This window comes from Podarcis erhardii (assembly GCF_964252035.2).
Source record: "Podarcis erhardii genome assembly, chromosome: 1".
Lineage (NCBI taxonomy): Eukaryota > Metazoa > Chordata > Lepidosauria > Squamata > Lacertidae > Podarcis > Podarcis erhardii.
The window spans coordinates 36,468,307-36,493,725 of record NC_138497.1 but is presented as its reverse complement, the minus strand read 5'-3'; the positions used below and the strand labels follow the sequence as shown (position 1 = coordinate 36,493,725).

Here is a 25,419-nt window from a genome sequence, read left to right as displayed (position 1 = left end):
GGGGGGGGGGGAGAGGCGGAGGTACGCGGGGCATGCTGGGAAACGGCACCCGCCTTGCTCCGACACCCGCGCCGTCCTGCTACACGCATGCGCGGGCGCTGCCTGAGAGGAAATTCTAGAGAGGAAAGTAGGGGGTTCTTGCGCTCTGGGTGGTATTTGGTGTTCGCTGAGGGGGAAAAAAAAATCTCGCTCCTTCAGTCCTAAATCAGTTTCTCGCGGCTGACTTTTTAACTCCTCGGTAAAACTCGCTTGTCAATGGCCAGGAGAGCCAGAGCTGCCCGCAGAGATGGTCGCTCTTTGGTTTTAAAGTGAGAATGACACTCGCACTTCACGTGTTCACTGTGCATTGTCCAGTTGTCATCCTCACGACAACCCTGGAAGGTAGGTCAGAATGTTTCCCCGTGTCGTGCGGTTGAGTTCCTGGCAAATGTGACATTTGAACTGGGAAATTCCTTGGCATCTCAGTCTTTTTGCCAGTTTACACGATGGTGTAAACTGTTGATAGTTGTAGAGAGGGCTTTATTTAGCTCAGGAAGAACCACCAGGAGCATGTGAAGAACATATAAATTCAACAGTTATCTGACCATGCTAAGAGTGCATTTTCCATTTTTAGGAGAAAGCTTCCTATATCAAATGAGCCTCTTGCAGGGAATTTTTTTTCTTGCCTGGCATTTTAAACAGCAACTATAATCGCTGGTAGTCTACAAAGCATCCACTCATTCTGAATGTCCAAACTGGCATTTTACCCAGCACCACAAACTCTGGCCCTTCTTCATCCCACTTCCATGAGATAAAGACATGGAAGGAATAAAAGGTTTTGTGACCCATTTTGAAAACTGTACCTTTCCCTGATGGTACGTTTTTAAAAGATTGCAAAGGAGTGTATTCCATACTTAACTCCCTGCCACTTTAACAGTCTCTTGCTACTACTTTCTCTCCTCAGTTTATAATTTTTCAGTAGGCTGCTACTGTTTGTTGCTCCTTCAGCTCATTTAAAATGGTCTCCCCGATGATGGGCTGTGCCAGCAAAAGATTCTTGGCATTGCAGTTGCATTCCTCACATGTCTACAGCTGACTCCTTGGGGTGGACAAGAGGCTATTTCTCCCACCACACGCACAACACACCCTCCCTCCCCCAGGACATGAAACATGCGCTGATTTTGCCACTGCTGTTGTTATTATTACTCTGTCACCCAAAGTAGCAAGGCAGCAAATAGAAACCAGAGTACTGGCAGTCGGCAAACCAGTGTCAAATTACTACTATGAGTATGGGATTAAATTAAGAGAGGCTAACCTCTGTAGAAGGAGGGAGAGCTTTCTGAGCAATCCCTTGAGGGAAACTCCATCACAGGGATGTTTAAAACAAGGTTAGTCAGAGCCGTAGGGAACATGCCTTCTTTAGCCTTTGGTAAACTACTCAGTCATCTTTGCAAACCATATCCTTAAAAAGGAGCAAGTTAATATGTAAGCTATATATAGGAGCGTTTTACAGCTACAGTGTAAAGTCACAAAATAAAATGTTTAATTGAAGGTATGAAATTAAAATACAGGAGTCTAGTGCTGACACACTTGTACTTCAAAGTAGGTTTCCTTTAAATAAAGTACCTATTGCGCTAAAGTGTTCTGTCACATCCTAAGTACTGGATAATGAGCGAATCACATAAAAAAAATAAATGCTTTATTCTTCCAAAGTAAATTTGATACAGAGACCTGGACTTTTAAGGCTACAGTCATGAAACCATGGCTATAGGGGTCTTTTTCTGTTGTGGGCTGCATGGCCAGCAGTGGGGCAGAGACAAACATAAATGTTCTGGATTAACTAAAATGGAATAAAGCCCTGTTTCAATTTCCTCAGATTAGAATTCCCAGCTCTATCAAGGTCTGTTCTTAGAGGCATTATGCCTTTGTTGATGGATATATACAACAGCTTAGATAGGTTCTTGGTCTGATCCAGTAGAGTACTTATGTAGAAGTATACCCTAAATGTTGACTAGGAAGTAATAAAAGTACAGTGGTACCTTGGGTTACATACGCTTCAGGTTACATACGCTTCAGGTTACAGGCTCCGCAACCCCAGAAATAGTGCTTCAGGTTAAGAACTTTGCTTCAGGATGAGAACAGAAATTGTGCTCCGGCGGCGCAGCAGCAGCAGGAGGCCCCATTAGTTAAAGCAGTGCTTCAGGTTAAGAACAGCTTCAGGTTAAGAACAGACCTCCAGAACGAATTAAGTACTTAACCTGAGGTACCACTGTATAAGCAACAAGATGGGAGTTATTAATGAAAGGCTACGTATCCCTGAAAAGCCTAAGGTGTTTTTGCTAGTACACCCTGGACAGTTAAGCATTGCAAATGCATTTTAAACTTGCATTTTTATAATCCAAAACAGTTCCAAAAAAAAAAAAAAAATGAGAACAGAAAACACTGGAATGTGAGTTGGTTGCTAACTGTTTTCTAGATTCTCTTTGTAAAGTGAATTAACAGAGTATGACTGTTCCTGATGACAACTATTAGCTTTTGTTGTTGTTTAGTCGTGTCCGACTCTTCGTGACCCCATGGACCAGAGAACGCCAGGCACTCCTGTCTTCCACCGCCTCCCGCAGTTTGGTCAGGCTCATGTTTGTAGCTTCATGTTATTAGCTTTTAATGCTTATTAATTGATCACAGGTTTTTATAGATTGTTTTTTATCATAATGACCTCAAAGTAATTACAATATAAAAATATTGATAAAACTCATAAAATACAATTGAAAAATAACATGCAGTTTCAGTTCCATTAAGAACACAGAGATCCAGATTCTGGAGGGATCGACACAAGTTTCATGCCCCAAAGACTTCAGAAAGTAGGTGTCTTCACCATATGGCAAATAAATCCCTTAATATTGAGGGCATCATGTTGCCAAGGGTAGGGAATTGCAAAGGTGGGCCACGACTACAGAGAGTTGGGATCTTCCAGATCCCAACACAACAAGCCATATTTATTGGCAGGACCAGAAGCAGAACCCCGCTCTGCCGATCTCATGGTTTGAAACAGTCTACACCTAGATCCCTAGTCATGGAGGGCTTTATGTATTAAAGTGGCTAATTTGGAGTGTCTTCTTCTTTGGCGATCACTTGTAGCCGAGTTAGATTGTCTTCCATGTACACGGTCTTAACGGTGTGTCCACAGGTGATTGTGGAGCCCAGTTCTGGATCCACATGTCCTTCCACAATGGAAGGCTCTTGTGGAAAGATAACTGTCCAGGTAGGAGAAGTGATTTATACCTTCCAACATTACACCACTGAGTTGGATTTGTGGCGCTGCAGAGGGGTTGTTTTATGTTTGTTGGTGCATAAAACTTTGGTTTTTTGGATGTTGAGCGATAGGCCAAGCTTTTCGTATGCTTCTTCAAAGATATTTAGGATGGTTTGGAGGTCATCCTCTGAGTGTGTACGCACTACATTGTGTCACACCTACATGACTGAATCTTTTCATAACCTCATTCCCATAGCATAAAAAGAAGCATAATTAAATTCAAAAATTTAATCTGTATCAATAATTTAATCAATATCAACCCTAAAGTAAGGTTTGGAATGATATTCTCATCATGAACATGGCAGTTCATCATTTCCACCTGAATATTTCTGAGGATCACACTCTGCAATACCATTTTGGAGTGGGTTAATTAAAATAAATTCTCATAACCCTAAGGGGCATTAATTATGCTATCTTTATTTGCCTCTTCTATGGGCTAGAAGCTCTTGAGGCTTCTTTTTGAGTTTGTGCTGTTTACTTTTCATTCTGAAGTGGCCCATTCTTCAGTTGAAACCACATAACCTGAGGATACGTAAGAAAATTTATACTTTTTATACAACTCCTATAATTTTATGGAAGAGGAGACACACATTGTTCCCACTCATCCCAGCATCTTGCTGTTGTTATTAAATATTATTATTATTAAATATATACACATGTATATAACTGAGAGAAGAATGAGGACACAATAAGGTTTATAATATAAGTTAGGGAATGGAGAGAGTGAAAAGAGAAACAGAACAGTCTCAGAGTTACAAACAACACAGTAATTAATTCAAATTGATGGGTAGCATGTTTAAAACAAACAAAAGGAAGTACTTATACAACACATAATTAACTAATAGAATGCATTTCCATATAATGTTGCAATTATTAGAATTAGTGGTGCTGAAAAGGATTAGGTAAATATGTGGAGGATGAAGTTCATCTGTAACTCATAACTATAATAACCAGAGCCACAGTGTTTGTGCTCAGAGACTGTGTACCATGTGCTTAATTCAAAACTAAGGTGTTGGGACAAAAATTTGTCTGGAAGTAATCCTCTCTGACCTGGAAGCTGTTTCCCAATACAGAGGAAAGGCATGTAGCTCTTGCTCAAAGACATGTGCTTCTTTATTTTAATCCCACATGTTCCTTGATCAACCTGGTTGTGCTGAAAACAGATTGTGCAGAGCAATTCTAACTTGGGAATAGAGTGGCAAATTCTCCCAATCCTAACTGGGGCATGGAGCAGCCAGGACAGAGGGTGGTAGCAGTCCGTCCCCCCACCCCCTATTTTTGCTGCACTAGCTGCAGCCTGGCACAGCACAGGGCTCCGATCAGGTTCTTCACTAGAAAACAGGCTGGCTTTGGAACCAGCAGCTCTGTTGGCACAGTCCTGCTCTGCCCCTCAAACCCAGTTTTAGGACCAAATATGATTATTGCCAGCAGGAACACTAGTAAAAAGCAGTATGCACTTCATCGCCCTTTCAGGTCCACAGTGGAGGTAGACTTCTGTTGAATCCTTACCAACACCAGTATGGGTCAGGGGTTAGGTATTTTTTTTAATAGAAAAGTTAAGTAGACTGCACCCAGATCCTATGAAAATCACAGGACTTAGGTCTGGACTTTGTTATCTTGCTCAGTACTCTGTCCTTGATCAAAAAAACCCTTCAACTCAATTGTCATAAAAATAGATCAAGTATAGGCATGTTCTGCAACCTTTCTGTGGACCATCCAAATGGAGTTAGCAGACCACACTTGGAGAATCTTTGCTCTACCCCTAAGGTTTTAAAATGCCTCACATATCAATTACTCTTTTTTCTCCTTAGAAAGGTGTTCTATCTAAATCCATTAACAACAGCCGCAAGCCTGTTTGTGAGCTTTTAAGAGTACTCTCCTGACATGGGAGTGAAAGTTATTGTCAGCTCATGAGGAAAGAGTACCTCCTGTGATCTGTAAATAGCCTAATATTCTCTTAAACAGCTCCATATTTAAGAGCGAGCTGAGCTTTGCATTTGGCATAAAGACATATGCCTATATCTATAAATAATAATAATATAATTATTTTACACAGTGGCTGTGTTTCATAGCAAGAAGTTCCCCATGAGGAAATTCAGCATCCATCTATAAATAAAATCAAGCATTAAGCAAATGAGAGAGTGTAAAATACTGTACTTCAGAGCAGTGCCAGCAGTGAATCAGACAATGGTGGCTATAGTTACTATGTATAATGCAAATGCAGCGGGAAATATTACAGGTTGGTTCTCTCACCAGTACAGTCGTACCTTGGAAGTCAAACAGAATCCGTTCCGAAAGTCCATTCGACTTCCAAAACGTTAGAAAACTAAATCGTGGCTTCTGATTGACTGCAGGAAGCTCCTGCAGCCAACCGCAAGCTGCAGAAATCCTGTTGGACGTTCGGGTTCCAAAAGAACGTTCACAAACGATCACTTCAGGGTTTGCAGCGTTCAGGAGCCAAAACGTCTGAGTTCCAGGTCGTTCGGGATCCAAGATATGACTGTATCTTCAATTTGAAACCAATAGGAATTGGCCCTTCTGCCTCTGTCCAGTACTTATAATCATAGTTGATTTCTTTTATAATGTTACTGTGACATTCGCCCCAATCCAATTGTTCTGGGTAGTTTGATAACTGTACAAATAAAACTGGGGTTGAGTCTCTCTAGGGTCTGGGGAAGTAAAGAGAAAACCTATTAAATAAAGTTGTTTTGGACAATCCTAGAACAAGTCAGGGGACGCGGGTGGCGCTGTGGTCTAAACCACTGAGTCTAGGGCTTGCCGATTGGAAGGTTGGCGGTTCAAATCCCCGCTACGGGTGAGCTCCCGTTGCTCGGTCCCAGCTCCTGTCAACCTAACAGTTCGAAAGCATGTCAGAGTTCAAGTAGATAAATAGGTACCACTCCGGCAGGAAGGTAAACGGTGTTTCTGTGTGCTGCTCTGGTTTCGGTGTTCCGTTGCACCAGAAGCAGCCTAGTCATGCTGGCCACATAACCCGGGAAAACTGTCTGTGGACAAACGTCAGCTCCCTTGGCCAGTAAAGCGAGATGAGCACCACAACCCCATTCACGACTGGACTTAACTGTCAGGGGTCCTTTACCTTTTTTAGAACAAGTCAGTGGTATGGTGAAATTATATTTACCAGATGGGATGTTAGAGGAGGGGTAGTACATCTGGTGGGAGACACGTTGTGCTCCTTTTGGGGTAGTTTGTCCACCTTTGGTCCCCACCCTGCACTTAGCTTTCATCTGTGGCTCCTAGAAGCTGTCAGCATATAGCAGTGGCCATACCCCAGGAATAGCTTCAACTGGCTGACAAAACCAGGTGAGGGTAGCTGATCGGTCTCAAACCCTTGGTGTGTTAGGGATCTCCCCTGCTTGCAAAGACAGGTTCCATCAGATTGAGTGGACTAGACCAATGGTGGGTCCAATGGTCAAGAAGGCAGTTTCTGCATGTGCTGTAGAGGGAAATGAGGGGCAGATGGGGCTCCACAACCTGGGAAGGTAGCCCATGTAGCAGAAGGAAACACTGACCCCAAACCTCTGCTGCATATAAAAACATAATGAACTAATAATAATAATTTGTTTATACCCCGCCCATCTGGCTGGGTTTCTCCAGCCACTCTGGGCAGCTTCCAACAAAATATTAAAATACAATAATTAATCAAATATAAAAGCTTCCCTAAATAGGGCTGCCTTCAGATGTCTTCTATAAGTCAGATAGTTGTTTATTTCTTTGACATCTAATGGGAGGGTCTTCCACAGGGTGGGTGCCACTACCGAGAAGGCCCTCTGCCTGGTTCCCTGTAACTTCGCTTCTCACTGTGAGGGAACCCCCAGAAGGCCCTCGGCGCTGGACCTCAGTGTCCGGGCAGAACGATGGGGGTGGAGATACTCCTTTAGGAGAAGAAAAGGCTAAGGAGTAAACCCTACAGAAATCTGGAGTGGAGTCCCTAAGATGGTTGGGTGGTGCTTTGTATGCCGCCTCCTGGCAACTCCTGCAGCCAAGATGGTACCAAATGTATTGCTCTGCTTTCCTTTGGACCACATCTGTAAGGCCAAGAAGGGGGGCTTGTCATCTGGGCTGCCCAGGACCTCCATACACACTGCCCAGGCTTGTGTCCCAGTGAAATTACTTCAGGGCTGCCAACACAGCGGCTTGACTGGAGTGCCTGGTTTAGTCAATTTCAGTCTTGAATGAAATTTCTTAATGGAAGCATGTTCTTGAAAAAGAGGAGCTTTGTATTTTTGTATTTTTAAATGTGTGTGTGTGTATCTGTATCTATATATTTATCTATATGTACATATATGAGTAAACAGCTATACTGCCAGCCATAACAATGTACAGTATACATTTCTGTTAAAGTTGTGCTGGTTGTGTCATTAGAACTAGTCTTTGAAATGCATTAGAAGTTTGTAAAACCAGTTTGACTAAATACTATGGCAGGACAGGAACATTGAGCAGGTCTACTGTGGGTAACTCCATAGTACAGTAACTATAGTGCCATTTCCAGTTCTTGGAAAAATTATAGGGTCTTCAATAGGAAATGTATACAATGACTCTCGTGGGCACCACATTAAATACACATGCACAAAATAATGAAATCCATAATGGTACAGGTAACTGATACACCTCGGGTTAAGAACTTAATTCGTTCTGGAGGTCCATTCTTAACCTGAAACTGTTCTTAACATGAGGTACCACTTTAGCTAATGGGGCTTCTTGCTGCCGCCATGCTGCCATGGCGCGATTTCTGTTCTCATCCTGAAGTAAAGTTCTTAACCCGAGGTACTATTTCTGGGTTAGCACAGTCTGTAACCTGAAGCGTCTGTAACCCAAGGTACCACTGTATTTTAGCGTTCTTGCCTCTAGAGAGGAGAGGAGAGAACTATATTCTATTCAAGTTTGGATGTTAATTAAAGTTCTTAATACTGGTCACTGACCGTAATAAAATGACTTGACTTGAATTAAAGTTAGTTACAGTGCCAGAATACCAAATCAGGATGGGATGGACCCATTAGTTAAAAACAGCAGGGTGGGATCAAAGCAGCTGGGAGTGGTGTTCCACATATACTCCTGCTTGTTCAGCCCTGTTTTCACCCTGCAGCTCTTGTGGCTTCCCAAAATCCCCTGATGGTTTAGAGATCTTCCACAGATGCATCCAGTGCTGGAATTTGTGACACACACCCCCCACCCCCACGCACGGCAGTGTTTCACTCACACACAGCTCTTTAGATCCCAGTTTATCTCTACTAAAACTATCCGGGAAACTAATTTTCTAATTATTCTTCATCAGATTAGGCTGTGAAAGACTTACAGCATACCTTTAGACATTTGTTCTTTCTGGAAGATGATAAACTAGGCAAAATGTGATTTAAAAAGCACAACAAGGGTTGTTCTTAGCTGATTTTGGTTTCTGGAAGTGAAACAAACACAATCCCTGTTTCAGACATGATGCAAAGCAGGAAATTCCTCTATGCACAAGCAGGGAGGAGCAAAGGAGCCCTCTTAGGCACATATACCATTAACTATGGTTTACTGTGATGTGTGAACAGGGCCATTATGTTACCACAAAATAGTACATACAAATGGAAAAGTTATGAATGAAAATTATGGGCTTAAACTATTGAACTAGAGCTTCCTTGAAGAACTGATAAAGGTTCATCTAAACTGTATTTAGCCTTTAGAATCCAAAGTTAAGTTGAACACTGAGTTATAAAAATATAAGCAGCCATTTGTTATTATTACTTTAACATGGGTACAGCTGATGACTTATCATCTTAACCAGGGCTGGGGAAATGAAACCATCACACCTGTCTACAGACTGAGTTTTGCAACAATTACTCATGCTAAAAGGGTATTCATGGGAGCAATTCAGTTCAGAATTTGTGGAACAAATGAGAGGCTTGTTCACCACATTGTGAACAATAGATGCACTACTGCTGCTTGATACTGAGGTTGCTGCTGTGGAGGAGTGCCTAGAGAGGGGTGGTGTGGGAACAGTAGTTCATTTAGTTTGCTTGAACTAGGCGAGGGACTGGCCTAATACATGACAAGTCAAAACATAGCATGATAGTGTCTGGTTGGTAGGTAGATGATGAAATTTGCTCTACAAAATTAACATGATAATGCCTCATGATTGTTTCATAAGTGGGTCATGAAAGTGACCCTGGAGTAGTTCAGCCTTTATAAAGGTATTTTTGCAAACCTTGGCTGATGGCATGGATCGCACTAGGTTCCAGTGTAGTCTGGAATTGGCGTAAAGCATAGATGTGTGGCTTCTTGGACCCTTCACTTTTTAAAAGTTGTTTGTTAACTCCCCCACCCAGGTGGGGGGGGGGGCGTCACTCTGTGAGGCAGGTTAGGTTGAGATAGAGTGATTTTCCTAAAACCACATAGTGAACTTAATCACTGAGTGAGGATTAGACCACTTGAGCTAGATACGGAACAAAGAGCAATGCCCTAGGCAATTATGATAGGTTATTACCAATTTCTGCCTTTTATCTTTATGAGCTTTATATGCTTGGGGTTAAGAAATGCTGAAGAACACATCTAGAATTAATGGCAATATATTATAAAAATAGCCCGATACTATAATTTGCCATTATAATAGGCTTCAGAATAAATGCACCCTATCTCTCCCCTCCCCATCTTTTGGTGGTTGGCACATTAATGCAGAAGGAGGGGGGCAAATGCCCACAGTTCTAATTTCTAGCTTTTCAATTTTCTGCAGAACACTATTTTTCCACAGTAACTATGCATTTCCTCCCACATGCCTGCTAAACATATCTCCTTGCTGGAATTTGCAGAGTGGGAGGGGTTTCGTTCTGGGAAATGTCTGCTTATACTTTATATGCTAGTAAAGCATTTTGTAGCAAATGTTGAGGGGGGCACATCTAAAGCTTCATCCCAGCATGGGATCCCAGCATGGGATCACCTACAGGCAGCTGGCTGGAATGTTTTATGTGACTTTAGAAGCCCCGTTCACCTGAACCCACAGTCATAGCCTAGAAAAGGTTGTCCTTAACTCAGTGCCAATTCAAAAGATGAAGCTGTTAATTTCCTTACAGTTTTATTTAATCTCAATTTCAGTTTTGACCATCTGGCCTTGAAAGAGCAGACAACGAATCATGATCAAGTTTTTTCTTATGGTGAACAAGCAAGGGCAAACAAGACTCTCTCGATATTATGAATACATGGACCTTCATAAACGGACGATACTAGAAGCTGAAGTAATCAAGCATTGCCTTTCCCGTTCAAAGGAGCAAGTATGTGTTTTTATGTAGACATTTTAGGGTCAAACAATCTGATTGGGGCAGACCTATGACTTTGAACTTTAGCCTTCCTCAAGTTCACAGCAGGGGTACATTCTGTGTATAGCACAAGTGTGTGTATTTGAACGGGATTTGGCATGCAAAAGGTGTGTGCACGCAAGATGCTCTTCCCCACAGCCACTTTTGTCCCAACTTCCAACATTAGAGCTTGGCTGGGCGGGAAATGACCTCAAGAAGATGGAATGAGGCAGCAGTGAAGATGGTTCCCTTGCCTGTACAGCCCCTTTGCTTTTTAAATGGCACTCTCCCACCACCAATTTATGTTGTTTAAAAAGTAACTCTGGAATGCTGCATGTTAGGTGCTATTTGTGCCCATATATATAGTATGATGATTTCTTCAGTTCACCCCCAATACGGTGGCTCCCAACTTTGGACCTCCTGATGTTTTTGGACTACAACTCCCATCCCTCACCACTGCCCCTGCTGGCTAGGGACAATGGGAGTTGTAGTCTAACAACATCTGGGGCCCTTTTTCAGGGGGAACTCATAGGAACTCAGTCTTGACACCTCTCAGGTGGGCACCGTTGCCATTCTAAGAAAACGAGAAATGTTTATGGTGAGTTCCAGCACCTCTTTCCCTAGAAAAATAGCACTGCCAATAAATGCTCTAATATGTTAATTCATATAGGTCCACTCCATATAGAGATATGTGCTCTGTCAAGAAAACCATCTTTTTTATTGTTAGCCAATCCTTCCTTCATCTGCAAATTGTTGCTAAGGTAACAGAAACAAAATAATTTTGAAACCCTTTTCATTTCAACAAGACTGTGGAAAACTTTGGGTGTGTGTACAGTGGTACCTCGTGTTACGTACTGTCCCCCTTACAAATGCTTCGGGTTATGCACTCCACTAACCCGGAAGTAGATGCCCCTTGTTGTGAACTTTGCCCCGGCATGTGAGCGGAAGTCGTGCTCCGGTGGCACGGCAGCAGCGGGAGGCGCCATTAGCAAAAGTGTTTCTCATGTTACAAGCGGTTTCTGGTTACAAGTGGACCTCTGGAACGGATTAAGTACGTATCACGAGGTACCACTGTACTCTAGGCACCAGGATAGTTTCAAGATCCTAGCAAAGGCTATGACACTGACTTTGAGTCATCTCAGGTTCTTTTAAGGATCAAGCTAGATGTGATAGTGGTGTGTGAGTGATATGTCATTTACTTAAAAACAAGGGGTGGGAAATCATGTGAGGAACAGATGACATTAAGTAAGGGGAGCACAACTTTACTGGCTCTCCTTTGTTTTAAGCAGTTTTCTCTCAGTTGAGCTCCAATGAAAGACCTGGGCTGGGAGAAACTGCTTAAGGCAACGGAGTGCAACAACATAGGCGGGGGGGGGCTGGTTTTGTTACACACAAAACACACGCCAGTGGGCTGTTTTACAAGTAGAGAACAAACCTCCACCCATCCTTGTTTTATATGTAAACAGGGCATTTTTAGAACTGGTAAATAAAAACAACATTGGCATCGATTGTTCTTCCCTTTAATAACTTATTTAGCCTGCATAAACTAAAAACTGTCCAGATGAAATATTCAATAAGCAGATAAATATCTACAAAAATGTGTCATCCATCAAATTTTATCTATGTCTTTTTTTTAGTGTTCCTTTATTGAATACAAAGATTTTAAGCTGGTGTACAGGCAATATGCTGCTCTTTTCATAGTGGTTGGAATTAATGAAACCGAGGTATGTGTTTATTTCTTAACTATGTAAAGAAAAAACAAATATTGATCTATGATCTAAAGACAAATACCGAACTTGATATATGCCCATTGCTTCAGTTTCTTCCTGGTTTCCATATGTGATCCAGTTCCTTTTATTGTGTCCTTCACTCTGCAATATCTAGCTCTCCCACAATGTAGTTGCATCATAAGAGATGAAGGAAATGCAGCATAGTCCCTTTCAGCAAAACCAAGAACCCTATGGCACCTCAGAGATAAGCAGGGTGTCATGAGCTTTTGTAAGTAAGACCCTGCAAATAGAGACTTGACAGGAGACCAGGGTGCTTCCAGGTGGGTGTTTATTGTTGGATTGGTACACCACATGCAAGCAAACCTTTTACAGCACCCATACAATGTCATCATTGAAAAGCCAGACCGTATTTTTTCCTCATGTAATATGAATTTATTATTTTGATGGAAAATCTGATAAGCTAAAAAAAACCCCTGTTGCTCACAACCCACTAGCGATATCTCAGTGACCTGTTTACAAAGGAAGCACCTTGAGAAATTGTTTTATTCATGTATGTATTTACAACCTTTCTGGACTGCCTTTCATCACATAACAGTCATCAAAGGACAATTTTCAAGCACAATATAAAACATCATACAACATAAAACGACAGTGAAACACAACAATCAATAATATCAATCATCAATAAAACATAGCAGCATAAAATAAACCTGAGGCCTTGGTCAGTCTCTCCTGGCTTCTTCCAAAAGCCCAGAACATCAAGTATGTTTTAACTTGGCAGTAAAATCCCAGCTAGGATGCCACCATCCATTTTGCCAGGGAAAGAGTTCCATAATACAGGTGCTACTACAGAGGAAGCCCTGTCCTGTGTCACCACACAGCCAGCCATGCCTGCCTGAAGGACACCAAGCAGTGCCCCCTGCCAATCATGGGATCCAGGCCATTCTGAGCACAAACATCAGCATTGGCATGGTCTGTGTGCAATTAAACCTGATGTGAAATTCAGTGTGTTGTTGTTTGTAATGCTGCCCTGGTACACTCTTTTGAATTTATACTGCTGGTGCAGTGAATTTTAAGGTCTAAGGATCAGACTATTTGTTTTGTTTCCTAAAATGGATAACAAAAATCACAACTGTGAGCTTTATAAGTAATGTGGAAAAGTTAACAGATCACTGGTTTCTCTGATGTTCCAATTGATTTTCAGAATGAAATGGCTGTATATGAACTCATTCATAATTTTGTGGAGGTTTTGGACAAGTATTTCAGTAGAGTGGTAAGTATGATATTGAACCAAATACAAACTCTTCTCTTTTTTAGAAAGCTTTCATATGATTTATTATATCATCGACCAATTAGTCTTAAACATTAGCACCATGATAGAGTGCAGATATTTGACCTTTGGGTTTATTTTTATCAAAAGACATCAACATTTAAGTCATTGGGTATTAAGCAAGTACACAGGTGGCTCAAGTCTGTATTATTCTACATGTATAGAATTCTAGCTTGGAAATTGATAACTTGATAACTTGCTCCCAACTTTTGGATGCTTCTATTGGGACACCAGGAGAGGTCCAACATCTGAATGTAAGCTCTGCCTATGTCATTAGATAAATATAGCACTTTGAAAGAATCTTTGAAACTCACAAATCTAAAAATACTGAGATGACAAATCATCTCTCTAGTAAAGGACAGATGTTCTTTTCTTTCCCACAGTTTGTTCTTTCCTCCTCCATTATCATCCTAGCTTGAGATACTGCCAGAATTCTGCAGATATTATATGTTAATTTTACTTTCACTAGCTCATCTCTTGGGAATTAACAGTTCAATTTGTTATATCATTTATTTGTTCTCTGTGTTACAAGCAATTAAAATAGAAACATGCATGATACGATGTACCACACTTTTCAAACCTTTTAGATTGAACAAGCCAGCAGCTTCGAGCAAGGCCAGTCTCTATGGGGTGGTACAAATTGTACATTAGACTCCATCTTTCAGCCAATAGATGATCATTCAGAAATAGAGATATAGCCGCATCTGTTGATTGTGTTATAATCACAATTTAGACAAAACTGGTATTAGGAGGCAGTGCTTAGAATAAGGCAGGCAGATTTTTAGGAAATGTGCTTTCTTAAATGGGTGGCAGCTTCACATACGCATGTTGGGGCTTTCACTGTGTGCATTATGGTGAAAATTCAAAATAAGCTTTATTGTACTAGCCAAATGCCATGACAAAACCATACAAACACTGTTAGGAAAATAAATATCTATATAAACTATATAACTGTATATAAAAAGCAGAGCCAATGAATTGAACCATCAAGATCATAAAATGCAGATGCACGTGTGTGCACATTATGATGCCCGACATGCAGAAAGATACACGTTCAAGGAGGAATGCCATGGATATTTTTAACACTGGATCGCCTCATAACACACCAGCAGAAATGTGGTGACTGACACACAGCCAAGACTTATGTGTCTTCCAGCAATTTGGCAGAAGTGCAAAACAGTTCAGCTGCCCACTTTCACCGAAAACAATCAAAGTCTTTATACCTGCAAAAGGTAGCTTTAAAAGTAAGACCAGCATCTGGTAGAAGCTCCCACTCAAAAGAGGGCTGCTCAGTAGGATTTCCCATAGTTTAGGGCTGTGCATCTTTGCCTCATCCAAAGCATAGCAAAAGACATGAAAAACTAGTAGATGACGGCATGCAGTAGGTCTTGCTTCACAACAGTGTGGGGAAACTGTGACTCTCCAGACGTTGTTAGACCCCCAACTCCCATCAGCCCCAGCCAAGGTTGCCCAAAGGTAGGGTTGCCATATGTCAGAAAGTGAAAATTCGGACACAAAAGTTGTATGGGTTGCTATATGTCTGGATCTTCCTGGACATTACAGTGATTTCCGCCCAGACACTGTTTCCAATGGCCGAATCCCGGCTATGTCCAGGAAATTCTGGATGTAAGGCCACCCTACCAATGGTCAAGGATGATGGGAGCGGTAGTCCCTTAACTCTGCTTTACAATAAGAAAGTTGTACTGAAAATGGCTGTAAAGGATGAGTGAATGTTTACAAGCTCCATGATAATCCCTTGGACCAAAAACCAATATACAAATAAACTTTAAAAACACTAACAATAATGTATAATAATGTACAGTAGTCAGAAATGGAACAACAGCAGTCCTTTGCTCTTGCTGAAATGTCCCTTTTCCTCTTCTTTTTTTAGAGTGAATTGGATGTATCCTTTTAAGTTTTCTCTATTTATGTTCCTGCTCCTTCCTGTGTCTGCCGGGCTGTGTGGCATTCGTAGGAATCAAATTGTTGCCACGATTGGACTAAACTGTGTTCAGCAGAGGTGACTGAGCCATATGGATGGATGGTTTGAAGTATGTGAATAGTTTGTGAATAGTGACAGTGTGGAGGTAAGTTCTTAAAAGGCTAGTGATATGGGTGGTGATATGATAGTGGATGCTGGGAAATGGAGACATTTTGTCTAAAGGTAGGAATTTTCCCCTTGCTCTACTTGCTGCATGCATAACTTTAATAGATTTCAGTGCATGAACACAGTAGCTGTGATAGAATCTGTTGCTGGGCAAAGGAAGAGCTCTGTCCTCAAAGGAACCGAGCTCCGAGCATTTACTCCTACCATTGAAAGGGATCTCTCTCGCTTTCTCTGATTGCTACCTGCTTTTCAATGGCAGAGGCATCTGGACAAAAGTCTCAAATGGAGATTTCAGCACATGGGATGAATAGATACAGGAGAAGACTAGGGATGCAGATTAATGCAGTCTGCTTGCTCATTACAGCTGTTAATGTTCAACTGAATGACCATCTCCTTCTGCACGAACCTGCCTGAGCTGAGCACAGTGTTTAGTATCAGATCCATTCATTGATTCTGCTGGCATAATGTAGTGGGAGAGGATTTGAGATGGTTGCTGATGACCCAGATGGGTTGGGTAACATCTCTCTCCATGTGATGAAGGCAGGAGAGCAAAGAACTCTGGGAGGCAGGCGCAGTCCCCTCAGTTTTTTCTCTCCTTCCTGATGGGACAGGTTTTTCTTCTTATGAGAGTTATCTTCTGTCATACTTTCAGTGCTACTGGAGGTGTTATGGGTGTGTGTGTCCCCCATGATCTGGCCCTGCTTATTTAAGGGAAATGGAACTACGTCTGTAATATTTGGGGAAGTCAAAAGGGGACATTCCAGGTGAGACTTGAATCCCCTAACATACCCCTGGGTGAAAAATATGCCAACCCCGAAAATGGTACACTATGTTTCCCTGTAGCTGTCCTGACACCTTCTACCATCATGAGCATGAGATCAGCAGGGCTCAGGATTTGGCCATTTCCCAACCCAGATTCTCCCACCTCTATCCTTTTTGGATTGGAGATCACTGAGGGTAGCATCAGAAGTGGATGGTCCTGAGAAACCAACAACAACAACACCTGTGTTGATGGAAGTAAGACAATTAAAGGGTGACATTACAAATACTCTCCTAATTGCATGCTAAATAATCGTATGATTAGCTCAGTAGGTAGAGAATGGGACTCTTAATCTAATCTTAGGGAAGGAATTTTTGCAATGAAAGGGAGGCTCCATTACATTTGAGTCAGGATTCCACCTAAAGAGGAAGCTTATTAGTATCCTCTTAATTAAGAGTACACATGAAGCAAAATGTTTTCAGTATTGTAACTGCAATACAGCAAAATAAAATAAAAAATACATCTTTGTGGAAATAGCCAGAATTTAAGCATTCCCTCACCCCCCCCCAATAAATTAATATCTCAAGTTTTGCTACTTAGCATGCTGGTGTATTTGACAAGTCCCAGTTATGTGCATGGAGAAGTGGGTGGAATTGTATTAAGCTCTTTAAAACAACTGCAGTAGGTGCTGATATCTTGGAGAGATGAGTCATTAAAAAAGATTACAAAAGCAACAGTTGAAAGTTATCACATCAAGTTTGGTGTGGCAAAACGGATCTGGAGTGGGAGTACATTATTTTTTAATGCCTGTATTTCTGTGTAAGGAACAAGAGAGCAGTTTTTCACATGAAAGTAAGACATAGATGACCTGCTCCGAAAAGCATGAATTGCTGCCTAGGTTGCACTCCCATGCACATGTACTTATAAGTGTGGCTCTGAGCACAGCTGGACTGACATCTAAATAAAGAAACATAGGTTGGTGTTGTGCATTACATTACATAAAAGCATTTAAGAAGAGCGTATCCATTTTCAGGAGAAGTTACTGAATTTAGCTAACACACAGGCACTCCCTCCATTGAAGATGTAAGCAGGTGTACAATAAACCTTTTATCATAAAGACACTAGCTTCCATTGTGCTTTGATTTTCCCAACAGAAACAGAACCCTGGGTAAGTGCCTGGAACCCCCTGGAATATTGCTACTGCTAGGCGGAGACTGGGGGTGACACGAAACCTTCACAACATTACTTAAAGAAAATAAAGTCCAATAGTGATGCCTCGTGCAGGGAGATGCAGTCCGTGGCATTCCCACAGTGACAGTGGCAAGGTTAGCGGAGCCCTGGGTTGGCAGTCTTGCAGGGCTGCTGACACCCTGACTACCCCTCCACAGCCTCCCTCTGATCTCCTCTCTATCCCAATGAGCACAACGGCCTCTCTTTATTTCAAATCAACATCACGCTAAGATGGAGGAGAGGATCATCTCTTCCAAGCCCAGCAGTAGGCTAGGAAGGAAAACCACACTCTTTGCTGTTCAGATATCACTTTCTTAAAATCTGAGATGACATTTTTCCTCCCCATCACAGTGCTGGGCTGGGATGAAGGGAACTTCTCCCAGCTGCATGTTGTGATGGGGAGGAAAACCTCTGTCTCTCTTCTTCTGCTTAGTCTGAGGAACCTCTCATTCTATTCCACTGTTGAGGTGTTGAGGAAAGCCCTCTCTTCAAAGGTACCTTTCCCTCACATGTGCCACCAATCCTGGAGGTCAGAGCACTCATTTATATGTGCTGAAACCTAAGATCTCATAGCAGTAGCATCACTGGTTTTGCCATCAATCTTGAGGGGTGGGGGCCCTACTGCAGGAGTTTCCTCACCTTTGAGCTAAAGACTTGCCACTTTTCAGTTGCAGTCCATTGACACTTAAAGACCAAAAGCTTTGGTAAGAAAATATTTGCCAGAACCAACTTAATGCCCAAGCATTAAATCACATCAATGCACAATGCTTCTAATAAAACACAGGTATTTTTGAGGCATTTGCTAATAAGGCACAGGTATTTTTGAGGCATATGCTAATGGAAGCAAATATATTTAGTGACTGAAATAGCGATGCCAGTCACTGAGCCCAAAACTGTTTTGTCTTGGGGTGACACATCTGGCTCTATGAAACTTGAGAAAATACTAGGTATAAAAATCATCAGTGGTAAGTAGATGTATCGCCAAATTATATTTCGGCCTTGTGTTTGAATAAAATATATTTCAAAGTATGTTCATATGGCCTACCTTTATTAGCCCATTGCCCTCTATTTGAAGAGCAGTTCAGAGTTTTGTTTAAAGATAAATAACCTTAAGAGGCTTTGAAGTTGGTCATAAACACTGAGCAATAGGACAGCAAAGACTGGTCACCTGGTCACAGACTTCCCTTATGTGGTGAGATGTAGGGTAGTTTTATTAAAATTATAGCAATTTTGCAATTTCTCTTCTGTCTATACTGTATTTGCACTAGTTCACCACTGTGCTGTATTCATTGCCTATTTCCTAAGGTTCTAAAGGCCGTGAGTGGGGGGAGGAAGGAGGAGGGGCAGGAAGAAAAAGAATAGAAATGACTTTGGGAGGTTAAGGGGAGGCCTTGGTGAACGGGAAAGAAGGGTCTCCTATGTGTGACAGTTTCTGCACTGAGAAGGGAAAATGTTTTAAAACAATGACAGAAATTTGAGTAAAGCAAGGATGGAGAAGCACTGAGAGGGAAATGGCAGTTTCCAAAAATGGCAGAGGTTTGAATGTAGCAGGGATGGATAAACAACACTGAGGGTTTTAGAAAAAAACCCAACAACAACAACAACAACAACAACAATAATTTATTATTTATACCCCACCCATCTGGCCGGGTTTCCCCAGCCACTCTGGGCGGCTTCCAACAAAATATTAAAATACAGTGGTCTGTTAAACATCAAAAGCTTCCCTAAACAGCCCCCCCCAGTTTTAACCAGAAGAAATGGGTGCAAAATAGAAGGTAACGAAACAGAGTCTTTTCCAATGGCCTTCTCGGCATGCTCAAACATTGTTTCAACCCCCCCCCCCCCCGTTCTTCTCTCTTCTTGGTGAACTCAAAATTTTCTCTCTTCCATTCCTCAGCTGCCTTATGTGTGTGAGAGAAAGAAGGGGGAGCCCTCAAATATTCCATGGTACCTTCACATAATATAGTTCACTCCCAGTACCATGAAGTTCTAGATTGAACATAGCAATTTAGAACAGATATTAACAAGCAAACACCCTTATATGTATAGCACCCATTTTATGCAATCCTGTGTCTTTCATTTTTTTTTACCATGTATAAGTTATAGCCTGTTCCTTCAATGGTAAATACACAAAATGTTTAGTGACCAGCTGTAGTTACCAAGGAAGATACATGTTCAAGTTCATGCTCATCATAAAGTTTGCTGGGTGGACCTGAGCCATCCCCTCTCTTTCAGCCTAACATACCTCACTGGATTGTTGTAAGGATAAAATGGGAAGGGGTAAGATAATATATACTGACCTGCGTTCTTTGGAGAATTAATGGGACAACGGTGTTAGTTAATTAATTAATAAATATACAGTTACAGGTTTAGGGATATATCTTAACCTCAGATCACTGAGATTTAAAATCCCAAGGGTGGAGTTAGGCCAACTAAGCTACTAGCAGTGGGCCTGATCTGGGCCTCTCAACTGGAGCTAGTGCAGCTGAAATGCTCAAATTACCACCTTCCACTCTGCCCAGGGCAAGCATGTGGGCTTCAGATATGGTAGTGGCTCTGCCACTCAGTTTAGCCCAGCTGAACTGAGCATTGCAGCCTAAGGTTCCCATCTTTAAAAAGGAAGTAGTAATATTTATTATATTGGTTTCCCCAAAAGATTAGCAAACAGTACTGTACAGGTTTGTCACTAGTTTATCTCCCAGCATATAGCCAATTAATATTCTTTCAATATAATACTGCAGTATAATCCTGATGTGAAAATTCCTGGTTTACTCTCTGAAGCTTTTGGTAAAATTTCATTTAAAAAGATAAGCAAGCCCTTTAGATTCTGATTCATTTTTAAGTGAGGGTTGGGCGTTGGACCGATGCTGTCTGCAAAGGAGTGGCATCGTTTAGCTGCAAGGCTTTCGCAAGAGGACCCAGCATGCTTAAAAGAGCCAAGCAACTTGCCCTGCACCTTTGGCAAGAGCAGCTGGGGCAGATGAGGAAGGAACAGCCTGAGTGGGGAGGGACGGACTATGAGCTGCAGTCACTTGATTCCCAATAGCAGATGAAGTACTTGTTGGTGGAATGAAGAGTAGCTAGTTGTGGAATGCTGCCCAACAGGGTGGGGCAGCTCATATCTCACTGGGGGAGAAAAGAAGCCTCCTTGGGCTTCCAGTCATAATACCAACCTCCAGTTATCTCTGTAGAAACATTTTAAAGACACTTGACAGTAAGATGGAATGCATGTCTCATCACATCCTGAACCAAGGAAGCAAATGTTGAGATTCTTTATTCTTTGTTCAGGGGCTTCGTTTTGTTTTCAGGTGGGGAGTGCTGCGATTAATACAGAACGTGCTCTAGCTGTTTGCTGGCTAAGTTAGTAGTACTGAAATGTTAGATCTCTGCGGACCTCTTTTAAATTTCAGATTGCACAGCTGTTCTGGCTGGGGCTGATGGGAGTTGTAGTCCCAAAGATCTAGTCGAAAAGATCTGGCGAGCACCAGGTTGGGAAAGGCTGGTATGAATTCTTACATCTCAGTGCACCTGTATTTCCACCATATGCGGTAAATACTTTAATGCAGTAAGAAGACACCTTCAGCAGGTCAAACGAAAGATAGGAAGGGTTTTTTCAAGCAATTGTGATGTTTTCTCAGTACAGCTGTTTGCAAGTTAAGGCATGTCTGGAACAGTGAGGGACTGAAAGCTGGATACACAAATTTTTCATTTGAGCACTTAAGCAGAGGAAGAATGTCTTTTCAGCACTGATTCCACCTCATTTACACATATAATTGCACTACTATGGGGAAAATAGGGGACTAGGGATCTCTGTCCAGGGTGACTCCCCTCAGACTACAATTCCCAGGAACATTTTGGGGAAGCATGATACTGATTTCTTGTCACTGATTTGCCTTAGCAGAATTTGTTAACCATTATTTCCCTTGTGTTCTGAATGGTCACTTTGCTAAGCAACTGCTAAACATATTGAAGCATTTTAAAAATTAATTTGAAAATCAAGCTTTTCAGTGAAACTTTACACAGTTATTCTGGATTGGCTCTCTTAGTCCAAGTCACAATAGGCTGATAGCTGTTAGAATAAGATTGGTGTTAACCAACATCATTTGCTACTTCTGCTGTTTCTCTTTTCTACACCTCTTTTAATTTACATACTATTATACACAATAACTGTATAGTCTGTTGTGAAACTGGAGTCACAATGTTATAATTTTTGCAATTACCGAAAAACTCATTAGAAAGTTCATCTGTTAAGCACTTAAATAAAAAAAAACAAATTTGAGTTCTGGCATTTTCCAGTTTAGTCCTGCTTATTCCAAAAGAAATTCCTTAACTTTGTATGTACGCAGATAATGTTCAAATTGGACAGAGTGCACATAATTTTGGACGAAATGGTATTAAATGGTTGCATTGTAGAAACCAATAAGACCAGAATTCTCGCACCTCTTCTTGTTCTTGACAAAATGGCTGAAAGCTAGGAAGACTATGCCAGTGAAGGGTGTGTTCGCACAGAATTCTTCAAAACAGAAAGAAGGAACAATGAACTCTGAGGATTCAAAGGCTAGTCTTGCAACATTCCAAATGGGCTGAACTGAACCTTTTCATGCTAAAAGACAACTGAAGGAAGCAGGTGCCACACCTTTACTATCTACCTGTGAAAGGTTAATTAGTTACTGCTTTAAATTTTTAAGATAACAAAATATTCTCATTGTGTAGCCTGTAATCCAGCTGGTGAAATAAATAGACTCTTTAATAATATATCTGCGTCTCTCTTTTCATCAAACAAAATTAATAAGGCAGGCTGGGAAATGCTAAAAAAAATAGACAGGTGTGCTTTGACTACATGCAAAAGCAACCATGTTTGCCTAAATTGCAGAAGTCTAGTATCCATTGTATCTGAAAGTGGACCCTCGACCACAAAACCTTATACCTTAATAAATGTATTAGTATTTAAGAGTTAACACCCTTTGTAAATCTCCATTTGACTTTGGTGAAAAGGCTCTATTGTTCACTGAACTTGTGTGATTTCTCCCCTAATTCCAAAGTGGGGGGGGGGCACCCTCAATAGGTTATCTTCAGATCTCAGATCTCTGTCATGACTTCCCTGGAAGGGAAACTTGTACCTGGGCCAGGAGGGATTGAACTGAGACTGAAGATGAAAAGATTGGCAAGAAGAGAGGTGATGATCAGATAGATGATTTAGCACCTTCAGGGATTGTTTCCTTAAGTTTGGTCTAACCATAAACTTTTCACCTCCGTAGAGGGTTACAGATTGTATGTGGATGTAAAAACCTTTTGAAGAAAACTAAAACAAAGTTTGAAGATATATCTGCAGGGAAGTATTTTATGTAGATTGGGTGTAATGGTTGTTGTCAGGGGATACAGAGCTTTGAGCTACTTAAATGACAAGATAGCTCCCCTAGAGCACATTGAGGCTCTTGAGGAAGCTTGAATAGCAAGGTCAGAACACAGTGAATGTTATCTTCTATCTGTTGGCTTCTTGAGGCCAACCTCTGGGGATAAAATCTTTGAAAGCACCATGACCAGGGCATGTAGAAAGTGAACTTGTAACACGTTCAGAGTACCATGGAAAGTATATAAACATTTTACTAGGGTCCTCCATGTACCCTACCTTTGAGGAGGCTTCATCCTATCTCATCATGTAATCAAACACTTCTGAAAAATAGGGTACTGATCCTGTTTCATCCACTAGCTTGAGAGCTATAAGCTCTTTGTCCCCCTGATTAAGCTGAAGAGTTTTGATGCTTTTGACCAAAAGCCTGCTGGGAAACCACCTACTTGAATAGGTCCAACTTTGCTACAATGCAGACAACTGCCTCCATCTCCCTCACTTGTTAATGTAGTCTGGGGTACTAAGGGGAAAACATCCCCCAGATGCAAGACCAGAGTGGGAAAAGGAACTAATGATCACACCCAGGTTTTCTTCTCCACCATCCTTGGAGAGAGACAGACAGACAGAAGCTATAAGCGGAAAACAAAGAAATGGGACTGATCAACTCTGTGAAATCCTTCCTTTGCATTGTGTTGAAGAATGAGACACAGCTATTGATGGGTTAGCTCTGCCTTCTTCAAATGTGCTTACAATGCTTGTGTGTTTGCTTACTCCAAGTTGGACTGGTGGAAGCTGCTTGATTCACTGTGTCAAGAAGCCAGTGGGCTAAGTCAGGATGGCATTTCTTCTGATTCATGGTAGGAGTGGGGGACAGAGACGTTCCCCATCTGGAGTTAGCCCAGGAAGACTGATTGCCTATCTGGCTAGTATTGAGGAGATTACTGGCCTCATTGCATCTTTCAGTGCTCAACGGTACAATGCTACTGTTATGGTGCTTAGTGATGGTTTCGTATATTCTTCCAAGCGCAATGGTGGGGATAGATGTGGCTTCCTGGGACGCTAAGGTATTTAGAAGGAAAAAATTAAGAGGTTGGGATTGAGTGACCACTGAGTTCTGTCACTTAGCACCCAAGAGGCCAATTACTGCTGCTGGGCGGGACCTATTCTAAAGAAATTTATGGACTTGGCCCAGGAGCTTCATCTAAACTGTTTCTCTTATCCCATCCATACATCAACAGAGAATGTTTTCTTAGTAGCAACCCATTTCTGTAGTTTAATGTCAGATGCACTGCTGAATGAAATTAATGTCTAGCAAAATGAATGGGTCTGGCTCAACATTCCATACACCTTTAATGTGAACTAGAGCTCCAAGTGAAGATTACGACGTGGCAACTGCTCAAGCAATCTCCACTCTTCACAGTGGATGGGTTAAGGGAGTGGGGCCTACTGCTGTAAACATATCAGACACAGGACCTGGGATATTAAAGATTAGGCACACAGTAGGCACACAGCGGATGGTGCTGTGGACTAAACCACAGAGCCTAGGACTTGCCGATCAGAAGGTCGGTGGTTCGAATCCCCGTGATGGGGTGAGCTCCCATTGCTCGGTCCCTGCTCCTGCCAACCTAGCAGTTCTAAAGCACGTCAAGTGCAAGTAAATACATAGGTACAACTCCAGCAGGAAGGTAAACAGCGTTTCCATGTGCTGCTCTGGTCTGGTTAGTCATGCTGGCCACGTCCCGGAAGCTGTCTGCAGACAAACGCTGGCTCCCTCGGCCAGTAAAGCGAGATGAGCGCCGCAACCCGAGTCATCTGTGACTGGACTGAACAGTAAGGGGTCCCTTTACCTTTAGGGGAAGGCACACAAGCCCAAGAAGTGCTACCATGACTTACCTTGAAGATAACCTACATGATATTGGCTTCTTGGGTATCAACTCAAAAACCATCCCTGTACTTTAAAGGGGCTTGAAGTAGTTAGAGCCAATGTAGCTGCTGCTCCTGTCATCCAACTGCTCACTCTGTGCAACTCTTCTAAAGAGTGTAGAGAAGAAGAGAGGCATCTTTTCATGGCTTATTATGAAGATGCATCTCTTGATTGACTCTTGGCAACTCTACACAGACACATAAAAATTGCAGGATAATTCAACACACCTAAGAGTGGCTTATTAAATATCCTAATAGGTCAGTTCCGAAAACAAAATCTTACCAGCAGTAATGCAACAAATGAGGCATTATAAGCACTTGGGGAAATGACTGTATTCTGGAATATTAATTATTCTAACCTCCAATAAGGGCACTTCCCTGCATTCAGTTTAAATAGTTGCCTTTGTT

At 41.8% G+C, this 25,419-nt stretch overlaps 1 protein-coding gene across 1 annotated transcript; it reads left to right on the top strand.

The window, feature by feature from the left end:
* Nucleotides 1-103: 103 nt before the first annotated feature.
* On the top strand, nt 104-22,491 carry AP4S1 (adaptor related protein complex 4 subunit sigma 1). The gene is made up of 5 exons (XM_081867487.1): nt 104-381; nt 10,382-10,557; nt 12,219-12,305; nt 13,516-13,584; nt 22,040-22,491. Exons 2-5 carry the CDS (start codon nt 10,420-10,422, stop codon nt 22,211-22,213), a joined length of 468 nt encoding a protein of 155 aa, XP_081723613.1. The 5' UTR covers nt 104-381; nt 10,382-10,419; the 3' UTR covers nt 22,214-22,491.
* The last annotated feature ends 2,928 nt before the right edge of the window (nt 22,492-25,419 follow it).

Bases quoted from the DNA above. Each gene is read 5' to 3' on its own strand.
- AP4S1 (XM_081867487.1), top strand. From the start codon at position 10,420: ATGATCAAGTTTTTTCTTATGGTGAACAAGCAAGGGCAAACAAGACTC. The intron at 10,558-12,218 runs GTATGTGTTTTT...TCTTTTTTTTAG, and splicing joins TTTCCCGTTCAAAGGAGCAA to TGTTCCTTTATTGAATACAA. The intron at 13,585-22,039 runs GTAAGTATGATA...TTTCCAGTTTAG, and splicing joins ACAAGTATTTCAGTAGAGTG to TCCTGCTTATTCCAAAAGAA.